At 42.2% G+C, this 22752-nt stretch overlaps 1 protein-coding gene across 1 annotated transcript in view; it reads left to right on the top strand.

Annotated features, from left to right (window-relative positions):
- Nucleotides 1-22752, top strand: part of SYNE1 (spectrin repeat containing nuclear envelope protein 1) — a 2361447-nt gene that overhangs the window by 461270 nt on the left and 1877425 nt on the right. The window contains exons 5-6 of the mRNA XM_078648775.1: nt 1430-1513; nt 20162-20254. Coding sequence (XP_078504901.1) covers nt 1430-1513; nt 20162-20254 — 177 coding nt within the window. The remainder of the gene's footprint in view (nt 1-1429; nt 1514-20161; nt 20255-22752) is intronic.

Here is a 22752-nt window from a genome sequence, read left to right as displayed (position 1 = left end):
ACTACCTTGGGTGGATCTGCATGCCATATTAATCTGGAGTAACACAAGGCTGCAAAAGTCACTGCCTTGCATTACTGTGCACTGGGAAGGCATTCTACGAGTATAGCATAGTTGTTCCCACGCATACACCTATTGTGTTTGGCTCATTCCCAGATTCAGGGATGATTCATGCGCATTACTAGTAAACCTAGGCATGCGTCCAGCAGGGGCATAATGAGGAGAGTATGTTTACTTCTCCACTTTCCTTTTTTCCTCTTTCTGTATGTGCAAAATGCAGCACACACAGAAAGAAGAAAAAGCCTCAGAGGATTGTTTTTGTGCAGGAAGACGTCCCTTTCTACTCAAAAACAATTATGGCTGTAACTCAGGCAACCTTTCACCATGGCACAAGGGCGTCATTGTTGGCGCTTGGCAGCTACAAGTGCACCAGCGCAGAGGGAGGCAGGAATGCGCCATATCGTATTAGATATCGTGCATTGCTGCCCTCTGAATTTGACGCAGTGCAGCACAGCAAGTTGCCTTGCTACATTTAATTGCACCAATTATTGGTAAATCTGCCCCCCCGTTTCTTTAAGCTCTGATGAAGCAACTTGCCTAGTATTTTCAGATTAGTATCTACTGCTTACTTCTACAGAAATGTGACTATCTTTAGTTTGCATATTTTCTGCGAACCGATATTGTTTTAATAACAGTTATGGCATAAACTTGGTCAGGCTTGTTGGTACTACTGCAGGAGGACTTTTTTCTCAAGCATTAGCTTTCTTATGCATTATTGGGAACTTCTTACGACTTTATTCATAGAGTGAGTCCCTGGAACTGAATCTCCTTGAGTTAGGGAACCAGGCACTGAACTGTAAACGTCTTTTACATGTGGGTTCTTCTGATCCACAAAACCCCAGTAGGAAGTTCTGTTCAGTATCCATCTTGGCAAAGAAGCCTCGAACGTTGGTATAGCGGGATTGTAGAGTAAAAGTTAGACAGTCATGCTGCAGAGCATTTATGCAAATGCTACCATTTTGTAATGGTTTCTGTACTCCTCCAAATGATAGAAGAATACTAATAAAACATGAAACCATGGCCGGAATAATAATCTTCTCATTATTGTCCACTCTGGTTGGCATACTTTACACTGACTCGTTATTTGAGAGTTCAGATGATTGACTTATGAATTGTAAAATGTCACTCTTTGATCACCATAACTTAACCCTTTACTCAAATATAAACCTCCATACATTATTTATTTAAATATTTTGAATAAAACAATACACATTTTCCTGCCTTACGAGCGAGTGTGGAATTTATATGCAGCCTTGCTGTGGCATATTTGTTGTTGACCTTATCGATTTTAGAAAGTGTTCTGAGTTATTACAATAAGTATCTATTAGCAGTTATTGACTGTTTTTCTTTCTATTGTCTATCCCCTTTTCAGCCTTGTGAGCAGGGACGCCAGATAAGACGAATCCATTGGGTGTCCAATATTGGAACTGCTCTTAAATTCCTGGAAGGAAGAAGGGTTAGTTTGTCTACGACTTGTTCAATACACAAATGTGTTACTTCCTACTGCTAATGCATGATAAGGCACATCCAGAATGCTTTAACATAGATTTAACCCCTATGATTATGTATCGGCATGAGACATGCATTGTCACAACAGTTATAGAAATGTATCTGAATCGGTGCTGTGCAAAAGTTGAAAGTTATGGTTAGCAAAAATGTTTTTGCAAAAAAAGCACTAGCAAAATCATCATCAATGTAACTCTGCAGCATTCACAATGGGTATGTTGAGGAGTTTATTTTACAGTTCGCCATGGACCTCTGAATTTAGATAAACAACTTAATTAAAGTAGAAAACATGTTCATGTGCCCTGATGCACCAAGGATTTACACCTATAAATGTAGCTATGCTTTTTCCATAAGTGGAACATATTAGGATAATTGTTGCTTTACATTTTGCACCTTATGCAAATAGTATAGCATGCAACTGCTGCTTCTGTTCAAACATGAAACACTGCTGTTTTTTTATGCAGACATATGTTACCTGGCTGTGCTTCTGTGGTTTAACTCTCCAATGTAAATGCCAATCTTGAAATCATAACATTTTCCTAAATGTGGAACCATCTTAGTATCCATATACTGACAGGAAATTGCAATATTGTTACAAAACATTTTTGTAGAGATCAATTGCGATTCTCCTATTAACATGCCTAGAGAATCTAGATTTCATTAAAGACACGGAGGCTCACATTATGCTACATTATGCAATGACTTTTAGTTGCAGATCCAAGCCAGTCGCATCACAATATAAAGGTTCCAATGAGAACACTGAGATAAAGTAATAGGCAAAACACGGCAACCATCAGCCTCTTTTAAATCAGGCGAAGAAAGAAGATGTAGTAGTATCCAGAAGATTTGAAGTGGAAGAAGACGTAGTAGTATCCATAAGAAGTGAAGGCAGTCGAACGGTATCTTGGTGATGTAACATCCAAGGCAGTTTAAGTAGAAGGATTACCTGAAAGAAAGGAGGCAATGAAAATTGTATCCTAGATAAAGCGGTAATCATAAACAAACAAATCTTGAAAAGAAGAATTGAACAATCACAAATATCATATTAATATAAATATAAAATACGTTATATTTAAGTAATACAAAATGTACCCACAACCAAACAGGGAACGGGATGGGTGGGATAATGTGAGCCTCCGTGTCTTTAATGAAATCTAGATTCTCTAGGCATGTTAATAGGAGAGGCTACATTATGCATGTTGGTAGCCTTGCAAAACTGCATTAGACATGTGTTCAATAGGTTTACAATAATGTCTTGCAAAGGTATTAGCATTAGACCAGTCGGCAGCTTTAAGGATATCATCCAACTTACCTCCGGACCAAAGAGACTTGCTTGCCATTGCACCTCTAACAGAATGGGCTTGAAATTTGGATATATCAATACCAGCTAGGGACATAACAGATTTAACCCATCTGGCAATAGAGGCGGAGGAAACAGCCTTATGAGGTTTAACAAAGGAAATGAGGAGCTGATTCTCATTAAGTGGACGAAGATTAGACATTGTCATATCATACACTTTCATGCATTCAACAACACAAAGTTTTGGAGAAGGTTCAAAGCGAGGGTAAAAAATTGAATCAGACATGGTCTTTGTTCTTTTATAGATCTCAAACTTAACTCCGAATAAGTTATAAGACCTATTAGAGATATCCAGAGCTTTAACATCAGAAACTCTACGGCAGGAGATAAGGCAAAGAAGAGTTGCGAGTTTAAAAGAAAGAAACTTTCTGCTCAGAAAAGAATTATCCGGCCAGGAAGCAAAAAGATCTAGAATTAAATTCACATCCCAGAGAGAATCATATTTCGGTCTCGGAGGTCTTTTAATACGAATGCTCTTCATCACTCTACAAACAATAACATTTTTACCTACAAACTTGCCGTTAATAAAAACATGACCAGCAGAAATCGCCGATCTATAACAGTTGATTGATCTGTAACTTAATCCTTTGTCGAAGAGTTCAGCGAGAAAATTCACTATATCAACAATAGGTGCTTGAGTGGGATCCAGATCCCTCTCCAAGCACCAACGAAACCAGCATTTCCAGATATTGTTGTATCTGTAATGAGTTCCTGGTGCCCATGACTCTCTGAGGAGAGTAGAAGCTGATGACGAAAGTCCTGAGACTTCGTTAGATCTCCTGACACTCTCCAGGCAAGAAGGTTCAAACTCCCTGATAGGGTCATTAGGTGGGGATCTCCGTTTACGTCTGTAAGGAGATCTTCCAGGGAAGGAATGGGAAATGGAATTTCGAAGGTCAGTTCCAGAACAGTGGGGAACCATGCCTGTGATGGCCAAAAGGGAGTTATCAGGACTAGAGAAGATTGGTCTTGCCTCACTTTCTGCAAGACTCTCTGGATCATTGCAAATGGGGGAAAGGCATAAGCATTGATCCCTGACCAGGGTTGGAGAAATGCGTTCACTGCTTGTGCGCCAGGATCCGGCATCCAGCTGAAGTAACGCTCTATTTGAAAGGTGAGACGGCTCGCAAATAGGTCTATCTCGAATGGACCCCAATAAGAATTTAGTGAGTCGAAGACATTGACGTTTAGTTTCCAATCGCTGTAGTCCGACAGGAATCTGGAATTCCAATCGGCAGAAACGTTGGACTTCCCTGGGTAGTATTCCACTCTGAGGGCAATTTTGTGTTCTAAACAGAACATCCAGAGTTTCCTTGCTAGGTTCGAAAGGTCGGCAGACTTCGTACCTCCCAACCGATTGATGTAGGCCACTGCTGAAACATTGTCCATTTTCAGAACAACCGATCTCCCCTGAATTGAGTGCTTGAAACTCATAAGGGCGTATAGGCCAGCAGTAAGTTCTAGGAAATTGATGTGGTGAGATGACTCTTCCTGAGACCAGATACCACCCGTATTCTGGTCTAAGAAACAAGCACCCCAACCATGAAGGGAAGCGTCCGATTCCAGGACAAAATCCGGTTCTGAACCGAAAATTGCTTTCCCATTCCAAGCTTTCAGGTTCTCTAACCACCAGTTCAGTTCTACTTTGGCCTCTAAATCTAAGGTGATTCGGTCTTCGTACCAGAGACCGGATCTCAAGGCCCTTCCTTTTATCCTTTGCAAAGCCCGGTAATTCAGAGGGCCTGGAAAAATCGCTTGGATGGGGGAAGATAAGAGACCTAGAAGTCTCGCCAGTTCCCTTAAAGGAATGTCCTCCTGTCTTAGAACATGACGAATCTCTTTCTTGATCTTCGAGATTTTGGAAGGAAGTAGAAGGAGAAGACACTTGGAAGTGTTTAGAGTGAAACCCAAAAACTCTAGAGATTTGGAGGGGGTTAGGATAGACTTCTCTTTGTTGACAATGAAGCCTAGACTATCTAACAGATTCATAGTCGTTTCCAGGTCTATAAGAATTTGAGGTAGATCTTGAGACATTATCAAAATGTCGTCGAGGTAAATGATAAGTCGAATTCCTCGTTCTCTTAGGAAAGAAGCTACTGCTCTCATTACCTTGGTAAAGCACCAAGGGGCGGAGGAAAGTCCGAAGGGGAGAGCCTTGAACTGATAAAGACGATTTTTCCAGAGAAATTGTAGGTAAGGTTGATGTATTTCCGCCATCGGGATAGTGAAGTAGGCATCCTTCAAGTCTAGTTTTACCAACCAGTCTTCTTTTTGAAGAAGGTCTCTTAGGAGATGTATTCCTTCCATTTTGAAGTGCCTGTAGACCAGAAATTTGTTGAGGCCCTTCAAATTTATAACTGGTCTCCAACCTTTTCCTTTTTTCTCCACAAGGAACAAAGAGCTTACGAAGGTTAGGGAATCTAAGGGGACTTCTATTATCGCTCCTTTCTCGAGCATAGAGTGGATCTCTTCCTCGACTATCATCTCTTTTTCTAACGCAATAGGAATATCCCTTGGTAAGGAGGTTTGAATAGGAGTTTGGGTGAAATCTATCATAAAGCCTGTTACTGTGGAAAGAACCCAAGGGTCTTGAGTTATTTCTTCCCATTTTTTAGAAAAAAGGCTGAGTCTCCCTCCCACCTTCGGAGGGATAGAGGGGGAAGTGAAAGCTTGGAACTTACTTGGAGGGTTTGACGAGAAGGAAGCTCGTGACCTTGCGCCTCTGGCTCTGTTTCCTCTTCCACGGTAGAGGCCGTTGTTATAATTATTTTGCTGTCCGCCTCTTCCATAAGGACGTGATCTCTGATAGGGCCTCTGGTTAAATCGGCCGGAAGAAAGGCCCCTTCTTCCGGCCCTTCCAAAAACATTATTACTGAACACTCTCCTTATATTCTTTTGTGCCTTATCAAGTGCAGTAAAGGTCGAGACGTATTTTCCCAAGGATCTTATAAGCTCTTCACCAAAGAGCAGGCCTTTTGGGTTTGAGGATGGCTCCTTCTCGGCCATGTCTGTAAGTTTAGGGTCTAGTTTAAACAGGATGAGTCTACGCCTCTCAGTGTTAATGCTGGAATTGGCATTACCTAGGAGAATGAGGGCTCTTTGACTCCAACCTCTTATAAGATCTGTATCAAGTTGGGTACCATTAAGGTAACACTCCTCAGCGGAGTAGAGAATACTGCTTAGTGGGCCAAGCACGTCCAATAGGCGATCTTGGCATCCTTTAAAGGCTTTTTCAAGACCTTTTCTAGGGTCGCGCCCAAGTCTAAAGAGGTATTTAATTAATTCTGGATCCATATTAGGGGCATAACATGCCTTTTCATCAATTGAGGGTCTTGCACATTCAGCCCTTAGAATATTCCTTGTCCCTCTTTCGAGAGGGAAACGAATCCATTTTTTAATAAATTTAGATACGTGTTCCTGGGGAGACCATAGAGTGGAACGGGGATGCTTTAGGTTTAAGGGGGAGAACATCTCTTCCCCCAAGGGATTTAGGATAGTATCTTTAGATGTAGAGGGGTGTTCGTCCTCTTCATCAAATATTCCAATATCCCCATCATCCAAGTCCAGAACGTATTCGTCTGGATCTTTATCATCGTCATCATCTGAGCCCTCCTGGTAGTCTTGAGCACTTTGGGTAAGTGAGCCGCCAAGGGCATCCAAGGTTTTTGGGCCGCAAGGGGCACCCGATTGAAGTGAGTCATAGAAGACATCTCTATTATTTGAGGTGTAAGCACCTCCGAAGAATTATGTGGTGCTAGGACCACCAACAATACCAGAGGTGCAAGGACCTCCTGTGCTCACATTGATTTCTGTAGAAGTGTTGTTATTTTTCTTTGTACGTTTTGACCCCACTTGGTCACTGACCAGTACATCAGACACTTCTTGTTGGGAATGGAGTGGTCTTTTATACGGGGGAAGATGGGTAAAGGTCTCCCTAATACAGGATTTTATTTCTTTTTGGATGATGGACCGAAAATCCTCTTTACTAAGGGTAGGTACTGTAGCACCATTCCCTTCTGAGTCTGAATCAGATACATTTTCCATCTTAGCTTTATAATATTTCCCCCCCTTTTTTTTTTATATATATATATATATATATATATATATATATATATGTATATATATATATATTTTTTTTTAATGTGTTTTGATAACAGAATGCAATTTCGCCCTATAAGGCTAGAAGGGACTGAGCATAAGCAAGGGGTTCTTAGGAAAGAAACCGAGTATATAGGTACAAGAAGTCCTCTGCACTCTATAAAATATTAGCCAGTGAATGAAGCCTATAGTCCTCTGCACTTTAGTGAATAAAGCTGGATCCGCGATGCTGAATCCGCGATCCTCCGGCGCCTCTAAACAGCTGATCACCAACTGTCAGGCGAGCGAGGAAAGTCCCTAGGCGAGACACTCACGAAACGTGAGACTCGCCAGGGTACTTTCCTCTAAAGCACGTTGCGTGTCCATTACCTTCGTCTGAGGTAAGGAGGGCTCCACGCAAGCGACGAGAGCGCACCCTTGTCCGAGGCAGAGAAGGTCCCACACAAGCGGTAAGGGCATAGCAGCGCTTCGCTTGTTAAGGGCAGCGCCTCAATGCTACGCCACGCCACGCATGTGATACGATGTGGAGGGTTCCTCGGCTACACCGCGAGCTGCGCGTGGCTCATGCGGGTTTAAAAGATAACAAACCCTTGCGGAGGAGCGTGGGCAAAGGTCAATAACGCGCTAAAAAACTGGCGTGTAACAAGTTAAGTCTAATGCCTAAATGCGAAGGGGCTATAAACACAACACCGAGCGACGCGATCGCAGGGAGAGAGAAAACGAGTGATATTGACAACGTTAAAGCCTGAGAGGGTATAAGGGGGGGGGGGATCTCCATAAATTGCAGATCCGGGGAGGAGGAAGGGTAGAAAGTGGGGTTAAGGCCACAGAAAAACAATCCACAACAATTCAAGGGCAAGGTAATGTTAGAATTAACCTGCCTTAAGTTAAAACCTCCCCAGAGATAAATATATCTAAAAGAAAAAACAAGTTTAAAGGCAGAAAAAACCTTAAATAAGAGGGGAGTGTTCAAGAGATCAATCTGCCCCATGTATTTGGTTAATTTAGGTCATAAGCACATTTTCTACCCATTTCATTCTGCTTTCCCACCAAATTAACACCCTGCAGGTAGAGGAAGAATGTTTGTCAACATTTTTGGAGCGGGCAATAGGATCACAAACTTCTTTCAAGAAAAGAGTGGTCTGTAGGGCATGTGGGAGAAAAGACTTAAAGGAACAAAATCTTTTCTCCAAAGGCAGCAGAAATAGGTAGTCACCACGGAATATCAGTCAATCCATAGACCATGATCTGGAATGTCCCTCAGAGATAATTAATATCAACAGTAAAAATTCATGAAAACAGCATTCAGTCATTCACAGAACAAATACAGTATCCTGTCGGTGGGTGGAAAAACAGCTCAATTTCTAAGACTATAAAATTATCTTATCCACATCTTGTTTTGCATGGGAAAAATCTGTCTTCACAGGAAAAGGAACACCACTGAAATTATTCCCAACAATTTAGGAAAAAGGCACACTTGGGCTTTAGACCAGGACTTGTGTGAAGATAGAAAGACACTACTGCTTGCTGGAGACCCCCCTCAGTGCTATCACTTCCTACAAAAAGTGAGACAGGGCGTGTCACTTTATTATTTATGCCTACCTTCACTTTGAGAGAGACATTTATCAAACCTCTTGTCTTAGGTGGTTTCTGAAAGCATCTGCCCACTAAGAGATGCCTAGCCGGTTGTGACATATTATTCTATTGTATACTTGAAATGTGTCGCGCACAACCTGTTACAGATAGATTATAAACAGTTGCACCGCGTTTGTGGAAGGTTGCTGTGCCATTTGGTCGATCCTGCTGGGCTGCCTTCTGTGTTTCCTGCCAACTGCTCGCGGAACCCGCTTCGCGGGTCCCGCTTCGTGGAGGAGGTCTGCGAGGGAAGTAATTGCTGCTGTCACCGGGGAGCTTAGGGGCAGGTCAGGGCTGCGAGCGTGAGTGCGGGGACTCCATCTCCCAGGAATCCCTGCTTGGCCAACCTGAAACACCTGGCCCGCTCTCCCTGACAGCCCCGCCCCCTGTGCGGTCTATACCCAATAAGAAGTGGACCTACCCCAGCGTCATCGATTGGACTTTACTGCGTAAGGTGAAGCGAACTGTTATTTTGTGTAGCTTTGTAGACGGACCGTAGTTTAAGTTTCCTTCTGTCTTTTGAGTGGTCCTGTTGCGGTTTACAGCGTTCCTGCTTACCCCTCGTGCTGTAAAGACCACTAAGCATGTCTTCACCTCCAACTACTCCCCTATTGAATTCCCTCCCGCCTATGGTAGGGGTTGCAATCTTGGGTCCCTTAGACAAGTATTTTACTAGGGCCACTCGTGATATTGATAGAGAGATTGCCCTAGCTGAGAGACGCGCTGAGCGCAGGCAATTTATCGAACTACTTAAACTTCCTCTAGAGAAGCAGGCACCCCTGGGTTCTCTGACATCGGTTCTTTCTTCACCACCTCTAATCGTGCCAGACCTAGTGGAAATGCCCTATGCTTCTTCACTGCCACCCAGTCTGGTCAGGGTGGAAGGCACGCCAGGTTTCGACTCACAGACCGGAAACGAGCCATCGGTCGCTGTCTCTACCAACTTGCCTCCCCCCATGCTTACTACTCTAAATATTACTTCTACTGACGAGGAAAATCCTGTCTTATTAGGTGTGTTACCCTACGTAGCCCTCAAAAACCCTCATATTAAAAGAAAAAGAAATACTAGTCCCCGGAAAGGTCATCACCCTAAACACCCTAAGAAAATTAGGAAACTTGGTATAGGAGCGGGAGCTTCCTGTAAGCCTAAAGGGGCTGGTTCAGGTGGGGCTCAAGCTGTCACGGTTGGGGTGTCCTCGGGTGATTCATCATGTATCCCGAGTGACTCTCTGGCGATAGCTCCTGTCGAGATTTTATCCCCAGATTCACCCTTACTCACACAGATAGAGAAATTGATGAAGTCTCTACTGACCCCTATTGTAGAACGAGTCAAAAGGTTATCCGACCGTTTGGACAGCTTTGAACAAGCTACCTTAGAAAACTTTTTCTCAACCAAATCCTTAATTAAAACACACTTTAGGACGGGGGTCAATAATAAAGGGGGGGCCATGTGGCTATGATAACCTCTAACACTTCACATGATTCCTCTAACATAAGTGGGTTGGCAAGTGGGGTACCTGTTCCAGAGCCCCTTCCTCCTGTTGTTGGTACTTTTAAAGGGGGGGCCTCGTCTTTCAGGTCAAATCCATAAGATCACTCCCCACCTCCAGACCATTCACGGGCAAACACATCCCAACCCAAGAAGCGCTTAGCCATTGAGGCCACGGGCCCTATTGATAGATCCAAAACTGGGAACCCTGGATCCAATAGTTCCAACGCCTTAGTCCAAACCTCACTGACTTGCCCCGTTCTTCTCCCCTCTAGCCTACCTGAGACAATTCCTCCCAAGGTGCACCGCAGAATACCTCCTATGAATCTGCCCCCAGACTGCCATCCCTTTGTCGCCATCCTTACCAACGTACCACCATTGTTGGTTGGGCAGCAAGAATCCTTCCAGACGCTAAAAAATAAAACCATGCACTGGTTAAGGATTAATTGACCACTGCCCAGGGAAGTTGATGGGCTGATTCTTGGTGTCAGAAGGGTAGGATGGGTAGGTAGTAGCCATAAGCGCTTTGAGGGGGACTGTGTGGTAGTTAACTTCAAGGATCCCAGGGTAGCTCAGCTAATTACTAACCAGAATTTAGGCACTAGCTGTGCTGGTATTGGAGTAGTGGATATGACTTTCTTCTACCCGAGATCAGCTGGCATTCATTTTGGTATCTCCCCAGAAGTAAGCTGTTACCACAATCTTCCCATTCCCGGACTCGACGCCTTCTATGTGCCTTATCATCAAATTCCATGGCTGGGGACCTATGGAAGTACCGCAGGCTATTGAAACGACATTCTCCCTGGGTCAGCCCTCGCTCCCCCGGGTATGAGCCCACGGTTGGATCCATGCTCTTCGGAGACTACCATCATCAGTAGGATATCCATCGCCGCTTAGAGTGGTCCCCAGCCTCAGGGCGACACTCCTGGTAATGGGTCTGAGGGGGGAAGCAGAGCCCTTTGTTTACTTCCTGAGGAAGGGCAGGATACTAATTGTGTCCCCTATGTTAAGTCAACTACGGTCGATTCTGTTATAAAGATTCTTAGCTGGAATGTTGCTGGGATAGCGAGGAAGTTGGCTGTTCCGGACTGGAACATCTTAGTGGAGGGATTCTCCATCTGTATCTTCCAAGAAACTTGGAGTACGGAACCATGCCACAAGGTAGGATATTCATCCTTCTTCCTGCCAGCAGTCCCTTCCCCTTCTGGGAAGGGCCGCCCCTCTGGAGGTCTTCTTATATGGGTCGCTATTTCGCTTGGTTGTGAGGTTACCCAGTGCGTGACTGACTCTCTTGATCTTATATAGTATATCGCTCTCAGGACCCAAGAGAGGGCCAGCCCTAGACATTTTTAACACCTATGTTAGGGGAACAAAGGGAGGTCTATTGTCACCCATTGTTGCTGAGTTCGAAGCTCGGTTAAGAGGGGGCCCGATAGTTCCCACGTCCAAGTCGCAGGTTACTTCAACTGCACGTTTGAGCCTCTTGGGCTGGACGACTCCCTGGGGACTGTTGAGGACGCTAACAGGAGAGATATGCCAGCTCTGACCTTACCTCCTATCAGAAGGTGGTCCCAAGTGGCAGTCCAAATCTACTCCTTAACCTTGGAATTCGACCTTAAGGCAGTGAATGGTAGGACATCTCTGGATCCTTCCGGAGCGCATACCTACAATAGGGTGGATCACACGTCTAGAATTGATTATATCCTTCTTGATGCTAACTCCTGGGACCATCTGCTGGACATGGAGGTACTCCCTTCAGTAGAGAGCGACCATAATCTGATCTCCCTTGCTCTTCGCCCCTTATGGACGGAGCATTCGGGAGTAAATGCGTCCTCCTTAGCGCTAGCTCACCAGGAGCTTCACCCTTCTAATTGTGGCAGGCATTTAAAATGGGGTAATATTATCATGGACAAAGAGAAAGTCCTATCCATTTCAACACTTTTGACTTCTGCCCAGTCCAGGATAGCTGAACCCTCGCTACATCCAGAGGAAGTAACATCACTCTTTTGTGCTATGACTAAGGCTCTGAGTGAACTCTTTTATCTTCCCAACATGGTTTCTCGCGTTGGAAAGCCCAAACCTAGGCAGAATCCCTATGCTTGGTATACAAAAAAATGCAGGGAGATGAAAAGTTCCTTGATTTGCGCTGTGAAGAGCAACTCCTTAACCGACATACGTTTGGCAAGGAAAAACTACACACTGACTGTGATTGCAGCAAAGAGGGAATGGGAGGACTGCTTCTGGGAGGACCTGAAGAAAGCAAGTTTGGATAGGGATGCTAGAGGTTTCTGGACCCTTATAAGATCTAGGGACAGGCCAGACAGTACATTAATGACGTGCAATATCCCCCCCCCAGAGCTGGTTCAATCACTTCTCATCCCTCTATGTAGCAAGCGACCCCTCTACCAATAATGCTCCCCCTGCAGAAATTTGCATAACGGGCTTACAGATTGTTCCTTTTACTGTTATAGAGGTGTTGGATGCAATTAAAACCTTGGTACCATTGAAAGCAGCAGGGCCCGATGGGTTACCTGGTGATATATTACAAGCAAGCCCCAAGGAGTGGGGGATTCTCGTATCCTCACTGCTAAATGCCATCAATGAGGGTGCGCCCATTCCTGAATCCTGGAAGGGGGCAGAGGTTGTCCCGATATTTAAGAAGGGGTGTCGGGACAGCCCTGCCAACTACAGGCCAATAAGTCTTATTGACTCCACCCAAAAACTGGCGGGGAGGGTGATCTTGCGAAGGATGCTCGAATGGATGGACGACAACAACATTCTGTCGGACCTCCAAGCTGGGTTCCGTTCTGGTACCGGGACCATCGAGCAGGCCTTCAGATTAACTCTTCTCCACTGGAAGATAGTGGTGTTGGGAGGGGGCAGTCTATACCTGGCTTTTATAGACTTAAAAACCGCCTTCGACCTGGTTCCTAGGGAGAAATTATGGAAGGTCCTGTTAGACTTAGGGTTGCCACCTTACATTCTCTCCCTACTGTTAAAACTTCACGATGGCAACTTTGCTCAGGTGCGCTGGGGCACGAAGGGTGAAAAAACAGAAAGAATTCCTGTGGGAAGGGGAGTCCGTCAAGGATGTGTCTTAGCGCCCACTCTGTTTTCGCTTCATGTAAACGGAGTGGTCGAACATCTGCTTGGCACTCCCTCGGATGCTCCCTCCTTGGCGGGCAAACGGATCCCTACACTGCTTTTTTGCGGATGACACTCTCCTCATTTCAAAGTCCCCCATGGGCCTGCAGAGTCTTTTAAATAGTTTTCAAGAGTTTTGTCTATCGAGAGGCCTAGTAATTAACACTGAAAAAAACAAGTTTCTGGTCATGAACCCCCCCAGGAAACTTGGCAGACTTCCGACCTTGAACTTAGAGCCATTAGAGAGAGTTTCTGAATTTGACTATTTGGGTATCTGCCTCAACGACTCCCTTTCCTGGAATCCACACATCTATAAAATGCTACTAGGCCACAAAAGGGTAGGAGGAGTGCTACTCAAGAAACAACGCTCCTCATCTTGCAAACCCATTGCCCCAGTAGTGGATATATACAAAGCGAGAGGGGTCAGTGCTGCCTTATATGGGGCAGAGTTGTGGGGTACCTGCAATCTGGACCCAATAGTCAAATCAGAGAATAAGTTCCTGAAAGACCTGCTGGCTTTGCCACGAAGCACGCCAACTGTGCCAGTGCTATTCGACCTAGGCTGTAGACCTATCGGGGACCAAGTGCAACTTCGCCCACTGCTTCTTTGGGCCAGGTTGTGGCGTGTGCCCGAATTGGCGTCTTATGCGGAGGCTCTGTCTGAGGTCATGGATATGGCAGGGTGGTCTAGGATCAAATGGTTGAGGGACATCAAAAGACTACTAATGGAGATAGGGTTACCTGATGCTTGGTTCACAAAATCTGCCCCACCTAAGGCTACTATTAAAAAGTTGTACTGGAACTGGGTCTCTTCAAAATTACATCTAGACTCACGCCATTGCAACACAACAGTAGCTTTTGTGAGAATTAAGGAGGTGGCGGCATATGAACCCTATCTAGACATTATCACCATCCCGCTTGACCGCACTCTGTATTTCAAGTTTCGTGTGGGGACAATGATCTTTGGGTTTTATTCTACCTTAGTTTTATAATTTAAGAACAAATTAATTGAATATAGCTAATGTTGATGCCGGAATATTGTTATGTATATGGGCGTTCCTTAGTTATATTGAGTTGGCCAAACCTTCTGGATGGCAAAATGGTCTTTTATACAGTTTTAGGGCTCTACCCCTAGAGAAAATCCAAGCCCGTAAACAGGCAAATGTGGCACCTCATCCAGTCCTCTCTGTTGATAGGGATCAAGTCTCCTACCACTGTGGCACCTGTCCACCCTAAATATTGTATATATTACCTCTGATTCCAGGATGAGCTACAATATAGCTGGTCTTCTTCAGTAAGACCCCAAACAATATTGATAAGGAGTCGTATTTGCCCTTCTCTCTAAAGTATCTTGGGACTCGAGTACTGCTTTCACCAAACGAAAAGGGGATTGGGGAGTGCACCAAAATCCATGGGTGGATTTGTGGGAACACACAATGCAGTGATTTGCGATGTGTTGCGTTACTCTAGATTTATCAAGCCACGGAGGGCCATGCTAAATGGCCTTGCACGGCTTGATCAATCTGACTTTGTAGTTAGGTCGCACTTGCACCCCCTTGAATGGCTCAAGGGCAACACAACGCAATGATAAATCTGCCTCTAAGTGGCTCACACTAAGATCGTAGAAAAATTAATCAGAACTCACTGCATCCATAAGACTCCATCTACATTCTAACAATAAGCAATTATTTTGTTTCCATCAAGAAACCAGGTGAGATAGAATAATTTCAGGAACAGTACTGCTCAGCAATAAAGCGTTCTTGGTATTATCGTTGGCTGAATATGTTCCTTATAGACACCTAAAAACCTATTTTACAAACAGGTTTTTCAGTCAGAAATCCTGCCATTCCTACTTACAAAGTAGAGTTTGCGATGGGGTCCTTGAAAGGAGTGTCCCTCTCATCCGTCTGACTGGCAATAGACCAAATCAGTGCAGTAACAAACAATTGATCAGATACTGACTCTGGGTGTTATACATTTACATATTAGGTGAGATTCGTAGTCCAAATCCTGCCTCTTTTTTGTAGAGTAAACAAGATTCTCCAAATTCTAAAGAATGGTCATATTGCATTGCGACCATCGCCACACAAAATGAAGGTCTGGTTAGGAAGCAAAAGTGTGCATAAACACTGACATCTTTGTGACCCAACATTTAAAATATTGGATCCATAATTGCTTAACATTTACTTTCTACATAGCCAGAAAAATTAGTTAAAATTGTGGCTTCAGTATTCCTTTCTGCTAATGTATAAAAAGCACATATGAGCTGAACATTCAACTAGCTTTGTCGTTATTTCAGCATTCCAAATAAAACATTTTGGTTTCTTCTTAACTACTAACTGTTTATGCTATTTGTGGATCATAGCGACATTGCAAAAGCACTCAACGTTCATTTTAGTGCTTGATGATGCCATCATAGTCCCTTGATGCATCAAAATTTTTCAAAAAATCCATCTTCTAGTGGCTGCACATTAATTGTGATGCTGTTTACAACAGTAATTATCTTAGAAAGAGTCTTCAAATAAATACTGATGTTAATTTCAACTGACTTATGATTATGAGGTATAGCCATATGATGTATGTTACAGGAATTCATTTACATTTACAAAGATGGATGTCAACAAAATATGTTACTCCAAAAACTTTAATAGAGAAAACAATGGATTGTAATTAATTCCAAGCGTGTGCAGATCAGACGGCCCCGGCGGTCCGACACACATGCCCACCGTGACGTCGGACAGCGCCAGGCCGTCCGACGCATGGAAGAGGTTAAGCAAGACATACGCTTAGACTCAGATAGCAATAATGACATTCTAAGGACATTATTTGTCTTTCACCAATAGGCCATATGGTGGGGTTATTTGGAAGGGAAGATCCTCAACATAATATTTAACATAATGTTAAGTTGCTGATGGCAGTTCTTGTTTTAAATAAAAATCAGTTGAAATTGTTAATTTATATTATTTTGTAATTCACATTGTATCTGGTTCATAACAGCTTTGCAAAAAAATCACAATTACACTCATTTCTGCAACACCCAAAATATTCAGATGTGCAGCTGTTTGGAGATTTCATAAATTCCCAGCAGCAAACATGGAGGTTTTGGCTTTCATGGGTACACTTACATGAATTTACTCCTGTTGATTGTCCTCAGTACATTTAGTAAATTTACCAGTAAAAATGTAATTATTTTTTGTTTTATAGGGTTAATATTTTTACAGTGGAGATTTATCTTCCCCTATTCCCCCATGAGATAGATTGATGCTCTCTTCAATTTCCAATTCTGACAATGCATGCCTATTTCTCCCTTTTCACAGAGTTTCAAGCTAGGTTTGTGCTATTTAAACACCTCATAGATACACACATGCATACACACTTAAGTGTGATCACTGAATTTCGGATGTGGACAATCCACTGTACTACCACATTGTGTGCTGAAATAAGTTCTGTTTATGTATGTAAACATTTGTTTACAGATCCTGACTCTTTGATAGACGTTCCCGAAATGAATGCTCATATCACTTGTGTTTGCACCCAAGATATATTTGAATGCAATAGTGTGTGAATTAAACCAATTATACCTTGTACGCATAATGGGTTTCTTTATAGCAAAATGTTAATAACATACAGAAAAGTTACTTTTTCAGCCAATTATGGTGGGTGTAAGGATGGTTACCACACTAGGCCAAACACTATTTTGCCAACCACTTTACTGACCATGGGCAACATTTGTTTGTTTTGGAGATTGGATAGTGCCCTCAGGTTGCTGCCACCTTTCGTATCTGTCCAGTTTTTCTTTTGAAAAACGTTCAATCCTAAAGAACTCAAATAGATAATAGTGTGTGATGAATTCTGTTTAGATAAATCCAAGTATCTTTAATATCCCTAGCGAGTTATGTATTATAAACATTGGGATTTGTTATTCATTTAATAACAGATGCTGCTTTAGGTGAGAAGACCTAGCATGCGCAAGATCCCTTATTTTGGCATAAATACATTTGATTTGCAAAATGTATTTTCTAAAGTTGCTTGCTGCACGTGCTATACTGGGAGTGATGGCCCTAACTATTTTTAGACTTCTAAAGGGAAAACCATGCTTAATGTAACACATTCCCCTTTCTCCTCTTTGTGCTCTCCTTTGGCAGTCACTATACAGAGGATCACCGGTTAGTACAGCATTTTTCGCCATTTTCAAAACCAGGAGAACTTTGCCTACATAAGGATCATTACATTGCCTGCGATTTTCCTGTCCTAGTGGTGGCTGCATGCTCTAAATGTTTAGATGGAAAATGCTTCTGAAAGGAAATATGATAATTATTGCCTATAAAAGCTGCAGTATAACGTTTTACAGTTACCAGACTTCTGTAGTTGTTTTCTTTATCAATTTGAACAGTGGCCACATTTTGGGTCCTATGGTTCAGGGGAGTCTAAGTTCCAGGATGGCCAGATTAATGCCAGTTATCTTAGGTTACCCACATAGGAAGATCTATATTAAATAAATCTAAGTGGAAATCATTTACATATTTATCTTAAAAATGTGTCATGGATTTATGAAAATACCTTAAACAATTCAGCTTTAACCTGTACCATCAAATGTGCTTATCATTGAAAAAGGCCATATAAGACATTGCTTTTTAATGCTTTTATAATGCATTAACTTGCATACCTTTTTACATTTTTGATCAGTATTGCGATGGCTAATGTTGGTCGCAGGACCTATGTTGTCATGATGCTTGTATATAGAGCTGCCTATTCTATGAGTGATCCAATGGGATACCACGGTGTTCCACACCACCTGGGTGGATAATTAGTATAGTGACACATGGTTCTGTTGAAGTTCATTTAACATCTTTCAAAAATTACAAAACATAGCGCATACCAGTCCCCTATTACAAACATTACTTTTCATTAATGATATAGACAAGGCTCAGTGTGTTCTTCAAATGTGTATGCAATATATATATATATATATTATTAGACAAATGTACATTCCTTTACTTAACAATAAATCATGATCAGACAGGATGCTTTGACACAGTATCCTTCAGAAAATGCAGCTGGCATGGCCACACCCATCTGGAAAAACCATCAGTCTTCAACAACAATACTCATGCAAGTCTTTGTGAGAAACCAACCTCATGGTTACATCAAGCAATTGCACCAAATACACTATCACCACTATCAATTTCAGTATCTACAACAATATGCCAGACAATCAGCCTGAGTCACACTGCACCCTAAGGCTTTCTCTACCCGTCCTTTAAATGCCTACTGTCCAGCAGCCCAAAATTCTCCCTGTGTCCCTGAGTAAGTCCCTCACTCCAGGATGAATTTCTTACCACCTCCAAACTTTGCCCAACAAACCCACTTCATCAACCATTCACACCTACCTTCAGAATTCCAATAATACCCAAGAAATACTGTAAATCTATTACCACCCCAGGACACCAGTGTGTTAATCACATGATAGATGGGAAAGGCAAGTAGCACACTACTCAAAAAGGAAAAAGAGTACAGAACTACAAATGTACTGCTTCTTTACCTATTAATATTTGTATCCATTAGTTCATAATAGACATTCTATGAAGCATAATGCAGATGATCAGATTATGGTCCAAGGAACAATGCCATTTTGAGTGGGAAGGAATGGGTGATAGATTGATGTATGATGAGTTGAACAAAAGCAATGACCTTACTTATATAGAGTATTTTGCTGATTATACATTGGACAACTCATGGCATTGGGGAATAGATGACTGTTTAGAATGGTGGGCGAGATTCTATGCACTGCTGAGTGTTTGGAAGTGAACATGCCATTAATCATATTGGTTCTCAACACTGATTTTCTGTGCAACTTGAAAAAAGTGAGACTCGTGCTGATCTGTCTCATTTTGAGTTTAGGGTTGTCCTCCTCAAGGCTCCATGTACTCAAGAAGAGAGTGTTGAATAGTGCTTTATATGTGTAGATGGGAAGAGTTGATCTTTTGTGAGGTGAGAAATATCTACAGTTGCTGTGGTTTAGCTACATGGCTCATGCCAATTTCCTGAGCTAAAGAGATCCCCAAGGCTTTCAGCCAATGGGGTTATAGTGAAGTTGTTGAGGGACATAGGTGGAGTAGACACAGCGTCAGGTGCAGTAGATGATTGGAAATAAATTATTTCTATTTTGGCTGAGTTGAGCATAAGTGAGCAGAACACAATTGAGTGCTGATTTGCAATGAAGACAAGATGGTACAAGCATCACCACAGTGGTCATGCATACGGGAATGTGAAGACATGCAGAGAGATAGTATGATAAACAAAACAATGCATTGATGTCACTCAAGTTATGAGGCAATTAAGAGGGTAGGATATGGAATCAGGACTAACCCCTATGGGAAAACAGATTAAAAAGTTTGTGGAGAACTAGCAGTCATAGAGCTAGGTTGAAAAATAGTCTAGTAGTGAACACATGGTGCAAAGAGTGAAGAGTGTAGCAGAGTAGTATGGCCAAAAATGTATAAATCAAAGGTGAGCTTGAGGAGAATATTTTCCCCATGTACAAAATAAAAGGTTAAGCAGTGGATTGTCCATCATGTGGGTAGTCCACTAGCGAATGCATGGTGGATCATAAATAGACCTGTAAATCTATGTTTTTTGTAGACATCCATTCCATACTTATTTAGTGGGTTGCTGGAAATCCATTACTTGTAGTCATATGTCTATGATGTGTAGATTGATGCTTGGGACTCAACCTGAAAACAAAATGTTGTTATGATTTATGACTTGCATTATTTAAAACTAGTGTTTTTGTAAATGTGAAGGCATTCAAACTGTGTATGTAGAATCTGAGGAACATTGAAACAAACCACTTATAATTTTCTTTCTTTCAGATAAAACTGGTCAACATTAACTCGACCGATATTGCTGATGGCAGACCTTCAATTGTGCTTGGCTTAATGTGGACCATAATTCTATATTTTCAGGTAAAATAGTTATTCATATTTAGTAGTGTGCACCAGTGTTATGGAGGGAGATCATGTTAGTTGATGTGGCCCTTTGCATGAGAGGTTACGAACTGTGGAAAATAAAACATCTACAGTATTTTGTAGTGTAATTCTCTTTGAAAACACTAAATCGTCCACTGTGCTCATTGATTGATGGTACATGTAGACACTCTATGAATACTGTAATTATTTTTCGATACACAAGTATTTATGATTTGTTAATAAAGAATTGCATGTAACGCTTTGTCACTGTTTATGTATTTTTTAATTATTGTGAAAATATTAAATTAACTGAAACCGGTCACCAGTATGGTAATGCTGTACACATTTGCGTTCACTCTTTTTATGTATACATAGGAAGTTATTCACAAAAATACAGCTGTGACTTACTGTTGTATTGCTCCTGGCTTACCCCTGATTTATAGGAGTTAGCCAAGAGTACCCCTGATTTACCTGGCTGAAGAGCCCTAACTGGGGGCGAAGCCAGTTCTAAGTTTCTTGTGTTCCGCTTCAGGGAGGACCTGGCCTGGCAGTTCTGGCTGGGTGTTCCCATGAGGAGCAGGGTCAAGACGGATTTGCATATGACTGGGTCCAAACTGAGGTGGCATGGTGGGCAAAAAATTATGGATTGCGAGCAGCCCCAAGTGATTGCCTGTGGCTGAGATTGATTCAAGCATTACATTCATTACCTTGTTGTTTTTGCAACTCAGAAATAAGCAGACTTCCAGAAGAGTCAGTCACACATAATAATTGTAAAATCTTTGTGAATCAGCCCCTTACTTTTCAAATAATGAAAACATTGTAAAGCATCGGCATTTTTCTGTGCATACAAGTGGATATGTTAAATTGAAGATAGCTTTTGTATCATCCAAAGCATTTGCCTGGTCAGGGACTTGATAAACTGTCTGAAAGGAATGTGAGGCATACACGATCAGTGCTGCTGAGATCAGCAATTCTACGCCTGCTGTGGTCCATCTTTTTCAAAATGTGCACTTTAGAAAGAAGACATTCAAGGGTCTTCTGCAGACCATCCTTTATGTATCTGGCTAGAAGAGAACTACAACTCTTTTTAGCATCTCCTTAAACAGTGTCCTTGAAATAAAGCAATGCATGTATTTGTCTACTGCTGAAGGATGATGTACTGGTTCTCAAGAATAGTAAATATGTACCTGTGCATTTTACAAATGTGTTCACTCTCATCTTAGCCTCAGCAGTGTAAAACATGCAGTGAGGAAGCATAGGGTTTTTTCTAGCCAAATCAGCCAAAAAAGTGTACAATCCGCTCTAATGCAAACAAGAAAAACGGGTCCTCACTTGGGTAGCTTTTGGCAGTCATAATTGAGGTTTAGTTATCATATCCCTGGAACTGGGTATCAATATGCCTGCTGCACTAATGATAGCTACTCAGTTGTTTAGAAGTAAATTATACAAAAGGGCTGTAGCATAAAGCAGCATAACAGCTTTAAGGCACCTCAATATTTTGAGGAAATAGAAGAGAAGTGTGATACTGGGTGTCTAAATGGGAGTGGCTGATAAATGCTACACACATCATGTAGAAGCATCAGTTCTTCAGAATCAGATAGCAAAGAAGCCATTGTCCACTGTTAAAGTGATTTTCCAAGCAGCACTCCATACGATTGTAATGATATACAAAGGCTCAAGAAGGCTGTGGCATCGCAACATAGTGTGTCTGCTCCTTGGCATTTAGCAGCAATGGCAGATATTTTATGTGATTTAGTAACTACTTTTATTGGTCCAATTAGCTGTGTAGGGTGGTATTTTTCAAATTCATTTTAGATGGACAGACTAACCTTGACTTAATAGAGAGTGCTGTGGGTACATGAAAGAGTAGTATCCTGTTCATGTTCTTTAACAAACCAATTGTAGCAACATTGATAATAAACATAATGGACCGTTCTTACCTGCACTGATGTCTTCACACTTGAGGATGTTATGTGTTCTACATTCACAAGTATTGAAAACAAATTAGGAATTCATCTGGATAAATTGTTTAAGATCCGCTTCACAAATAAAATTAAAAAAGTGTGGCCGGAGATCTCCGTTTCTGCCTGAACATAATTTTCCTCATTTGTGCCGTTCACCAACATTCCGATGAATATGCCAGGAAAGCTGTGTCAGATGCAGGTTTCAAAGTGTACGCCTTGGAAGGTCAGGTGACTTTTCTATCAGGCTCCTATTCCCACATTGCCTTGACATTTCCACTTTTGACAGCCTGTGCGGGATTATCAACTGCAGTGATCTCCACACTCATGGAGGAGATCTCCACATTTGTAAATAGGATCTGTGATTTCCTAGCAGATGTAAAAATTGTAAGTTCAGTCATAAACATACATTTAAAACGTAACTTTCCTTTGTAAATAGATTTACTGCTGTGTGCTTAACCAGAACATCTCTTGCTGTATTCTAAATATTTAAAACACTCCTCCTAACTGTTGTGGCAAGGGTCAAATTTCAGA

Source organism: Lissotriton helveticus, chromosome 6 (assembly GCF_964261635.1).
Source record: "Lissotriton helveticus chromosome 6, aLisHel1.1, whole genome shotgun sequence".
NCBI lineage: Eukaryota > Metazoa > Chordata > Amphibia > Caudata > Salamandridae > Lissotriton > Lissotriton helveticus.
The sequence above is the reverse complement of the archived record's forward strand: the minus strand, read 5'-3'. Positions and strand labels throughout refer to the sequence as shown.